The 11,018-nt window shown below is 41.4% G+C and overlaps 1 protein-coding gene and 1 long non-coding RNA gene across 4 annotated transcripts; one reads left to right on the top strand and one right to left on the bottom strand.

Moving 5' to 3' along the window:
• Positions 1-1,682: 1,682 nt before the first annotated feature.
• Positions 1,683-7,025, top strand: LOC100276729 (uncharacterized). Its single transcript, NM_001150447.2, has 3 exons — positions 1,683-2,030; positions 2,195-2,414; positions 6,516-7,025. Exons 1-3 carry the CDS (start codon positions 1,837-1,839, stop codon positions 6,729-6,731), a joined length of 630 nt encoding a protein of 209 aa, NP_001143919.1. The 5' UTR covers positions 1,683-1,836; the 3' UTR covers positions 6,732-7,025.
• Positions 7,026-7,323: 298 nt separating this feature from the next.
• Positions 7,324-9,978, bottom strand: LOC103650554 (uncharacterized). Of its 3 annotated transcripts, XR_002268077.1 has the most exons (5): positions 9,747-9,977; positions 9,593-9,641; positions 8,963-9,485; positions 7,882-8,875; positions 7,324-7,752 (listed from the first exon to the last, which is right to left on the bottom strand). It is a non-coding gene; the product is annotated as an uncharacterized lncRNA (long non-coding RNA). The 3 variants fall into 3 exon arrangements; XR_002268076.2 differs by having other exon boundaries at positions 8,963-9,641; positions 9,747-9,978; XR_002268075.3 differs by lacking the exons at positions 8,963-9,485; positions 9,593-9,641 and having other exon boundaries at positions 9,747-9,974.
• Between the last annotated feature and the right edge of the window lie 1,040 nt (positions 9,979-11,018).

Genomic DNA, 11,018 nt, shown 5'->3' on the forward strand with positions numbered 1-11,018 from the left:
ACAGCTGCAAGTTCATTTTAACTTCCAAGTCTCTGCTTGTGTTCAACAAGTCGTTGTAGGTTCTATGAGATTAACAACAGCTTAAAATGATTAAGGTGCTAACATATCTTTTAAATGGTAAAAAAGTTAAAATCACGCACAAATGAGATTTGGATTATGGTGGTTGTTGGCTCTAGGCTTACCTTCACACCCACCTACGCAAATCGATAGAACACATATGTTTTTGTATTTTATACTCTTTACTCAAGCATATATATAAATATAGCAACATAGAGACACTTTACTATATCTTCTAAATGGTAAAATAGTTAAAATTATACACAAATGAGATTCAAAGGATGATGTTTATTGGCTTGCATTCACACCCACCTAAACAAACCATAGAACACACATATCTTTATATTTTATACTCTATACTTAAATATAAATTTAAACCGTAGCAACGTACGTGTACCTTATTATTATTGTAAGATTTTTGAAAAATATTTAAAAAATATCCATTTAAACAATATGTATATATATATCTATACTATACTTAAAGTACCAGTTTCAACGGTCGTCATGCGTCATTTTTTTACAAATAACCCCTCACAGCTATTCAAATTAATCCGCTCTATAGATGCCAAACGACGCCCGACACGGGCTAGATGCACGCGGGCCACAACTATGGCACAGGCACGTCATGCTGGCCTGCCATAGACCTGCTAACTGTGTCGGACCAGCCCGTTAGCCCGTCGATCCATTTAATTAAATCAACGTAAAATGTTAAAAAACGGTATAGGAGGTGGGGTTCGAACCTATGCCCTGATGGAAGAAGGGCGGGAGACACTGGGTGAAACTATCTAACCAGTAGAACATCACGTTAAGATATTTTTAATATTGAATATAAATTGTATATAGGTATATATGTTTTTTTGTAAAATAAAAAAATAATCGTGTCGGGCCGGGCCAACACTACGGGTCGAGGCTACAGCCCAAGCACGGCACGACGTTCTTGGCTCTTGCAAGCATTATGTCGTTTCTGAGACCACATTGGCGCAATGGACTACATGGTGTTTGAGGTTGCTGAATTGGATGGAGCACCAATGATTTGTCACACTAACAGCAAAATGAAAGGTTATTTGTTGGTTTTAAACGTTAGTAATTGCTACGAAGTACCATAATTTATATGGAGCGCATCCAGTTTTTATTGATGCCTGACTTTAGCAATCACTCCATATTTTAATCTATCTTTTTTATAAGTTTGACTTCATGAGACTTATTTTAGAAACTTGATCTCACAAACTCTCTTATTTGGTCTCTGTATGATGGAATTATGTCATTTTATAATCTCTGTTCATTCAGGCAATCGTTGTGAACTCTCTTCTAATCGCTCACTTCATTGGCTGTGTTGTACCAAGACATATTTGCATGGAGTAAACAATAACATCAGTTAGCCAAATCAAAAAAATATATTATATAGAGAGTGAAGACAATCAATAAAAAATCTTGAATTTTTTTATGGATAGTTTACGTGGGTATTGTTGTAAGCCGTCGCAACGCACGGACAACCGACTAGTGTATATATATATATATATATATATATATATATATATATATATATATATATATATATATATATCTGTGCTACGAAATCAACATAATAAAATATAATAACACAAATATGTAGTCCATAGTGCTGGAATCAAACAAACACAGCTCTGACCTCTGACCGTAATTACCAACCACTGCCAGCGACCTCTCCTCGGAGGCGTGACCGTAATTGCTCCGCAACTACCCCGATACCATTCCCAAATCCTCCGTCGACCCCTCTACACCGGCGATCGGCGGCGAACGATGGGGTGGGCGACGCGGTTCCTGGCGGCGGTGTGCTTCTTTGCTGCGGGCGTCCTCTTCGTCCCAGAGGCTATCGGTTCCCCATCCGGCGCAGGAGCCGTCACCGCCGCCAAGCTGGCCCACGTCCTCTCCTTTGCCACCTCCTGGGGCGCCGCCCTCTGGGCCACCTTCATCGGCGGCATCATAATGTTCAAGTGAGCTCCCGGCTCTAATAGCCCCATCTTTCTCCCCCCGTCATCTTGCCCCAATCTATGAACCAAAAATCGTGAGGGGAAAATCTAATCCAAGAATTCCATGGATTCATTGAACTGAACCGCTACTTTGTTCTGTGGTGATGTGGAAATCTTGTTCTTTGTAGGAACCTGCCGAGGCACATGTTCGGCAACTTGCAGAGCAAGATGTTCCCGGCCTACTTCACGCTTATATCTGCATGCGCAGCCATCTCCGTCGCCGCCTTCGCGTACCTTCACCCGTGGAAGACGGCGTCCACTGTGCAGCGCTACCAGCTTGGATTCCTCCTCTCAGCGCTCGGCTGCAACCTCTCCAACCTTCTAGTCTTCACTCCCATGACCATCGAGGTGAACGTATCCCGCTTCTTAGGCATTGGCCTCTTTCCATAATTCCATCGAGATTAAGAATTATATGAGAACCTTAGGATTTGTCATGTAGTAGTGGTTCATGGTTTGTAAATTTCACATGACCGTAGAAGTGGGCCTAATTGGTTGCCGTATCTGAGCAGCCTGGCCGTGCGAGCCAGGCCGGTGGGGCCTGGCTGTGCATCACGCGAGCCTGGTTCTCCAAATGCGGAGATTTTGGCCGCCTCTCCACAGCCTGGCCCGAGGTGTTTTTTTTGCATCGCTAGACACAAGCTCAGCTGCATATGCGACAAACCAAACAAACGATAAAGTAACACGAGCCTGGCTGCATGGATACGACCTACAACCAAACGCACTGCGGCTGCACACCGTGAGCCTGGTTGGCCTATACGCAGGCTACAAATAGGGATTATTAGCAGTAACTGTACAAAGTTGAGTAATGCTTTAGAGATTGAAACTGATTTGTGCTGTGCTATAAATGTCAGGTGAATGCAATAATTTGTAGTTAATTTAACTAACAATGGTGCTTTTTAGTTTGTTGCAGCCAAGTCAGGTAATATCGGGCTTCTGTCAAAAAAATATCGGCCTTTTAGTTCGTTGCATCTAGTTATGCTGATTGATTTCTTGTTCCCTAATACTAGCAGCCAAGTCACATAATATCGGGCTTCTGTCAAAAAAATATCGGGCTTTTGTCTGATTTTGTGATGTTCTATTAGAAAGTTAATTTTGGATAGTCTTGGTTCGAACAATGCAGCCTTTATGTTACTGCTTTTACTTGTGTGTAACCTCTTCACAAAATAGGAGTCACTGTCAAAAGCTATTGTTTCACGCAAATGACAAATATATCTTGTGAAATCATTTTATATTATTTTCTGCAGCTTGAAACATATACCTTTAACATAATTAGGCCTTGTATAATATGGTTGCTATTGCTATGATTCACATTGTTTATGGAAATGGTTTCTCAAGCATTGTGGTTGAATAGCTTTCGTCGTTAAAAACCAAGGGTATTTCAATCCAGATGTCCTTTAAAGTATTCTGGTGGAAAATACCATTATAATTATTCCTCTAATGAATAATTATACTTCATAATTGATACTACAGTCCAAGTTAAAGTTAAATGACACAGGTTGACATCACATTATCGCAATGTCTCACACAACACAGTGAGTGAATGTTATTAATTTGGTATAAGATAGCTTGCCAGAAATAGAACAAATGCTACAAGAATTCAGTATTTGTGATGACTATGATATGATTACAGGAATGTATACAAGCTAAATAACTCACTGATCACTCCTTATCTTAACTTGGAAATTGAGTAATGCTTTATTTGGTGTGCAATTTATTAGAGAATAGAAATAAAAGTCACTGTTTCATCGTTGATTGGTAGTTGAATGCAAATCTGTATGTAGTCAATGGGCTAACAATAGGGTGGTTTAGTTTAACTGTTCATGTGAATTTGATAGCTTTCTTATAAGTTCGTACTAGTGACCTAGGTGCTGGAAGGTGATAAATCACTAAATCAGGCCATAGTTTTTTTTTCTAGGCTTCTCGAGTCTTAAAAGGCGTTTCATGCTAGTCTACTATAAAGCTGGTATCGCCAGTCTTGGTTTGTGCTGTATGTATTGCTCAACCCTTAGTGAGCAAATCAGCTATCAATATATTGTTTTTGCTTTGCTCGTGTAGCTTTTAAAAAACTGGAGTTATTGTGAAAACTATTTTCTGAATGCAATTATATGGTTTTGATTGGTGCGCAGCAGCCCATTTCATTTCGAGCAAATATGATTTTATGATATGATGCTTGTTATGATACATTCATGTTTCTGTAATGATTATCTAATATTGTTAAATGGCTTTGATGGTGGTTCTATACCATTGACTTGTGGTTGCACAGATGGTTCTGCAATCTGCATTAGGTTTTTTTACCATTTACAAAATAATATATGCTAAGGTTAAGTTGGTGATAACCAAATGTTTTAAATTTAGTAATTCATGATGGAAATTAGAATTCAAGCTAATTTCTATATGACCATTGACCAATGTTGACAGCACAATGTCTCACACGACCCAAGTGGGTATTAGTTGGCATTAGCATTACACAGCTGAGTTACTGAACCTATCATTGTTTTGGATAAAATGGTGTAGTTTTAGTATATTGCAAGTGAATGTGGTGTTGTGTAAACCATCTGTGGCCCATGACTACTTGTCAGGCACAGGGTGCTCTGCATGCTCGCACGAGAATATTTGTGTTTATGCACACACCAACGTATGCCTTGGAAAAAGACTTCACTGTGGCCAATACAACATTGCCTGTGAGGGAGCATATAATTTATCATTTTCGTCCAACAAAATTAGCGTTTTCTGATGCAATATATGATCAACTTGTGGTAGTACAAGTGTTTTCTCATGGGTTTTGTCACAACTATTTAAATTTGTGTTGGTGCCTTTTTGTTCACCAAACACTATAATGAACCGCCTGGCGGTACTTGGCACCTTTAGATGATGTAGGGTCAAATAAAGTGGTTATCCTAAATGTGGGGCAACACATCTATGATGGTCACCACCTATTTGGGACCAAACAGCAACGAACTCTAGGGCCTTCTCGTGATGAGCAATACCTTGGGTTTGGCTCCGCGAGGTAAACAGTGGTGGCGGTCTGCGACGGGTCGCCGGGTCGCAGTGAAGGCGCTGCGTGGGCGCGGACGGTCCGCGACTCTGGGCCGGACGGTCCGCAACCTGGCGGTAGAAGCGGCGCCTTCACTGCGCGCAGTCCGGACGGTCCGCGATGGCGCAGGGTCGTCTTCTTCTCCTCGTATGACCTAGATTTCGTCTCCTGGGGGAGAGACCTTAGGGTGCTCCAGGTCAGCAGGTCACCCGGGGCGTCTCCAGATGACGTAGAGTCACCTAGAAATTAAGAGATCAATTCGAAGAAGAGATCTTGATTGAAGTACACGAAGTAGATCTTGCCCCTCAGGAGGGGTAAAGATCATAGAGTTGTCCTGGGGTCGGCAGGCCACCCCAGGACGAATCTAGACGACGTAGAGTCGAATAGGGGTGGAGGTGGATATGTGGAAGGCTACAACTAGAACTAAGCTACATCTACTCCTAGAACAGGAAAAATAAATAGAGTAATTGGTTCGATTGGAATGTGTTCGGGGGTTCTCAATCGGTCGTACCCCTTTATATTTATAGGGGAGGAGGTCTGAACCTTTTCCTAAGAGATAGCCAACAAACTCTCACGTGATTAGATGGATAACCACGCACGAGATAAGGATAAACATCCGAGTTAATCTAATCTCGGGACACGCGGACCGTCCGGGCCCAAGGACTGGACCGTCCGCTCATTTTGGTGTCCAACAATTTGAAAACCAGAATTATGGTGCCAATATATCAAAAAATAAATACACTTCAGTCAAAATTCTGTAATACTGCAATGAAAAAAACTACAATTCTTTTTTCTTGAACATCTTGCTGTTTGAACTTGAATTGAAGGTAAGCTTTAGATGATAGATTGACGCTACGGTGTCTTACTCGACCCAATGTGAATGCTAGCTGGTATAGGATACTACTATTGGATCAAATTCTATTATTTTAGGGATCTTGCAAGTGATCAGGGGTGTTCTGTGAACCCAGTGTAGCACATGTACAGTTTGGCAAGCACAGGGTGCCTTCTACCAGACAAAAAAAATCATTCTATTGCATTTGTGTGAACAAACAATATGTGGCCAAACAAGTTCATGTTTCTCTCGTCATGGTATTGTCTAGGGGAAAGTTTACCCAAAATTTCTTTATATCTGCGGAAAGGCTTCCCCAAATATTCAGCACATAATCGGGATGTTGCTGGCAATGGCCAGTCCAACATTTTGTACTATGAGGTCATGCAACAATTAGCTTAAATTTTTCGCAATGCAATAGTTGTATAAATATGACAGTTACACAACAGCTATGCTTTATTTTCTACTACCAACCAAAGTTCTAATGGGAAGTCTGAAACTAATTTGAGACTAACTAGAACATGCCCTCTTCTCCTACATCTTTTTTCACGCAATTTCACTTGACGTGGTTGATCGCTGCTCGCAGATGATGAAGAAGAGGCACAAGATCGAGCGGGACCTGAGTATCGGCGAGGAAGTCGGATGGTCAAAGAACCAGCAGGTGGCTAAATCCAACCCCACCCTCGCTGCAATGAACAAGAAGTTTGGGATGATCCACGGGCTGTCATCACTGGCCAACATCATGTCGTTTGGCAGCTTGGCCATGCACTCCTGGTACCTGGCCAGCAAGCTAGAGCTGTGAAGAAGGGGAGACAAGACGACACCTTTCTCCGCCTTGTTGTGAATCTTGTCAGTTGTCACGATGGTGTTGCTTGCTGCTCTCAAACCAGTTTCAAAATTGGAATAACTAGAAAATGGCCAGACACATACAGACAGGGTTTTGTAAAATCACACTATCTCCGATCTCGAATATTTTGCAAAACTGCATGTCCTCGTGCAAAACCATGTCCACATGATGACACCGTTCTCGAATATTCTGTCGACACCAAAACCACATGTGGATTTATGCCATTATGAAAGCTAGGTTTTTCCCAAATGTCATTATGTAAACACGCTTAGCTAGTCCACCATTCTTAAACATTGGCTTATAGATAAAATACTATTTAGGGATTTATATGAAACATAAACTTATTTTACTCTGTCAGCGCTTAGATCGGCTCAGTTCCAGGTTGCGCGGGCGCGTCTAGCCACTCCCGTTCTCTGCTCAAGCATGGCCACTCCCGTTCTAACCAGCCGAGACAGCCTGGGACATTTTCTCGTTCTCCCATTCTTTGCTGAACATTGCAGCACAAACAAAAGGAATACAGTTGCTGAACAATTGGGCACAAACAGAGTTGCTGATAACCTGTGCACAATAACACAAGCTGGTAACCTGTGCACACTAACAGATTCAACATTTCTTTCAGATAACAGTACATCTGACAGCACACTACGCTATCCATCAAAATAACTACGATCTCCATCAAGTAGTAGTTCTTGGTCAAAGTAGTAGTTCATCTGACAGCACACTACTCCCAAAAGCTGACAGCACTACTCACACGTCATAATAAATATAGTTCATCTGACAGCATAACAAGGTTCACTTCTAATACTATCTTACTAAAATCTTGGATAACACATAAAACAGTAGCTTATTAGAATATTTTCACATTCTCTTCAGCTTCCTTGGCGTGAGCTTCTTCACTAGCATCTTCTTCGGAGTTGTATTTTTGAGAGGTGACTGATTATCAATCTGTCCATCTCCCAGTAGCATAGCAAGCCGACTGAAAAAATAGAAGATTCAGATAAGTTGGGTTCATGGCACCACAGTGCTGCTAGCTCCTCAACTGACATGAAGCATCCAGTAAGATTCAGAACTGAGAAATACTTGGCTGGTTGGCATATTTGTTTACCTCCTAGTCACCCTGATTGGGTTGTCCTATAAAATATACTCCCTTGTTGGTCTAGCTGGGCTTTGCACCAGAAGCGAAACTTCGACTTAGACAGCCTCTTCACCTTGGACAACAACTTCACCTTGGACAACGCTATGATCTTGGACAATTTCTTCAAGTTGGACAACAACTTCACCTTGGATAACACCTTGACTTTGGACACCTTCTTCAAGTCGGCTTTTGGGGATTTTGGCATTCTCCCCATACTTTGTTTTATTCATGCGAGGCTTTCTCTTCCTACATGTTGGACACCACAATTAGAGTCAAATATAAAAGTGCACATGTTCAAATTAGACATTTCATCGGTTACTTTTTCTTTGTTCCATTTAAAGGGCACTTGTAGCTAGTTTCTCTGTGACCTAATTCACCACATCTTTTGCACTTCTTTTGCCTCTGATCATCCTTTTTTCCCCTTCTCAGATTGGCTTGTAGCCTCCATGTCAGCCTCTAGGACTGCATCCTTGTCAGCTTCCTTGCCTTTTTCTTTAGCTACATTTTTTCCTTTGTTGTTCCCACCTTCCAAACAACTCTTAATTCTTAGTTTTTTGTACCTTCTTCTACCTCTCTTGTCAAGTGGTGCACCAACCACATAGGGCGGGTCCACTAATGGCCATTGAGACCTATCTGGTAGTGGTTCAATTATTCTCTTGTATGCATTTTTGAACCTTTGGACTGAGTAGTATTCATGCACAAAATCCTCCAATTCCACATCCACACTCTCCTGTGTTATAATCAAGGCCAATGCATGTGGGCAAGGTTTGCCGGTGTGCTGCCACTCGAGGCATGTACACTCATGCAAATATGACTTCACTACATGTCTATTGTGAGTGTTTGTGATGTCCTCAACCTGTGCAGAGAAAAAACCAGCCTTTGATGCTACCCAAGAGCTAGTAGGACTCGTGGTCTTCCTTCTAGCACTGGAAGTACAAGTGTGTTCCTCAACTAAGACTGTCACCTGCAACAATAAACCTTAGTCAGTAACAACATAAACAATATCCTATGTAAAATAAGAAAGGTACACACAAACATCTTAGGTCTATACCATAACAGTATTCCCGGCTTGCTGCCTACGTCTCACAATATGCCAAGAGCAACCTTCTCCTTTGCAATTACCAATAATCGACTCAGTCAGTTTTATAGATTTCTAGCTCGAACTCTTCATTGATAGCAAACTGTCTCACAGCTAGCCTGAAGTTACGCATGCTGGGGTACACTATTCCAATATCTATACAAGGCTTGTCTGGGTCATGCAGCAGCACCCTCTCCTCTGGAATTTCATCATCAACAGGGATGGTTGCATCAACAGTTTCATTCTCACAATAACTGCTATTGACACCACTACTAGGTCCATTCCCCTGCCTCTTGAAAGCTTCACCCGCCTTCTCAGCAGTTTCATCCTCAGCTCTCAACCCGATCAACTCATACATTATGTCGTCAACAATTAATATCCTACCTTCCTCATCTTGGCTCTCAACAATTTGTAGTGCATCCCAGTCAATAACAACATCTGAGTGAACACTAGGATGTATACCATTGCTAAGCTAAGCGGGAGCTCATCATCAAAGCTGAAAATAAAATAAAAATTACATTGCTGCTGTTCTGGATATACATTGGTGCTATTCTCGATCCTCAATTCGATTTCTAAAAAAAGTTACTAAATGTAGAATCATACCCATATATAGAATCATTCCAGTTGTATTCCATCTAGCCACTTCCTACTACTGTACCCGATAACTTAGGGTTAGTGTGATTTGTTAAAGTAATCCAAGTGCAAGAACAAATCTTTGGCGCTAGAGGGTTGGGAGACAAGGTGAAGCCGTGCATACCTAGAAACCCGGGCACCACCAGTGGATGCCGAGGGGAGCCGCCAGTGGAATCAGAGGGTCGGGCGCCGCTCGTGGAGGCTAGAGATCTCTGGAAGCCGAGGGGAGTCGGGCGCAGCTGGTGAGTCAGAGGGCTAGGCGCCGCTGGTGGAGGCCGTCTGAGGGAGGCCGAGCGTCGCCGCCACAGTAGCCAGTTGGATGAGGACGAGAAGAGAGAGGAGGCAAGTTACTAAGGGCATGTTTGTTTTAGCTTATAAATTATATAATTGGGATTATAATCTAAATTACATAATCTAGATATATTATAATCTAGATATAGTTGTTTAGTAGTTTAGATTATATAAATGTAGATTATTCACAAAGACAACAATACTCTTGTTTGTTTATTTAAGGTGAGAAAAGTAGGATGTCATATATTGTAATTTCTATTTACATAACCATGGTAGTGGGTCTTTTCTCAAAATAATCTCAAATAAGCTACACTTGAGGAGATTATGCGATTATCATAATCTGGGCTTTAGATTATACTAGGTACGTGACCGTGTGTTGCGACGGGATTAACAAAAATTGGTATAAATCATACTTGTAGAGTAAAAAATTACGCATAGCAACAAAATCCCATCTTAGAAATATTGATGACATCCTTGTGTAGATCAGAATAGCATATATTACCATGGTTGAATCATTGAGCATGTACAATAAAAGGCACTAAATATGGGCATAACCTTAAACAATGAGTATCTAAATGTTGATACTAATAACAATGACTGAAAATGATAGCCACTATCAGATTAAAAATATTACCTCCGTCCATGGATTAAATGCCAAAGCATTAATTCTCCAAAATGTCCTTTAACACCGCCAATTTCCGCTTGCATGTTTTGATACATTATCATCGAAACTAAAATAGAAAGGCTCTTGATATAGTGGATAGCAATGTAAGACAACGTATCTTTACTTTCTTATAGGGTTAATTGAAATTTGAAAGTGGTTTAAAAAATTATCATCCCTGTCACATTTGAGCTCAATAAATAGCATATACTTATGGTGCCAGAGTCTGGTGCTTAAACTTTTCTTCTCAAGATTGCACTGGACTGAAGAGGCGTGCATCATTTTTCTTCCTTACTGCTCAGTGTTCATGCTCTAGAAAGTTGCAGAAAGAACTTTATGAAAGGCGTGGCCAGGGAACGTCGTAACGCGGATCGTGGTAGGACTGGGCTCTGGGATCTCCGGTAGGGTAGGCAGCCTGGTCTGTCGACGAGGTAAACGACCGGC

Source organism: Zea mays, chromosome 3, assembly GCF_902167145.1.
Source record: "Zea mays cultivar B73 chromosome 3, Zm-B73-REFERENCE-NAM-5.0, whole genome shotgun sequence".
NCBI lineage: Eukaryota > Viridiplantae > Streptophyta > Magnoliopsida > Poales > Poaceae > Zea > Zea mays.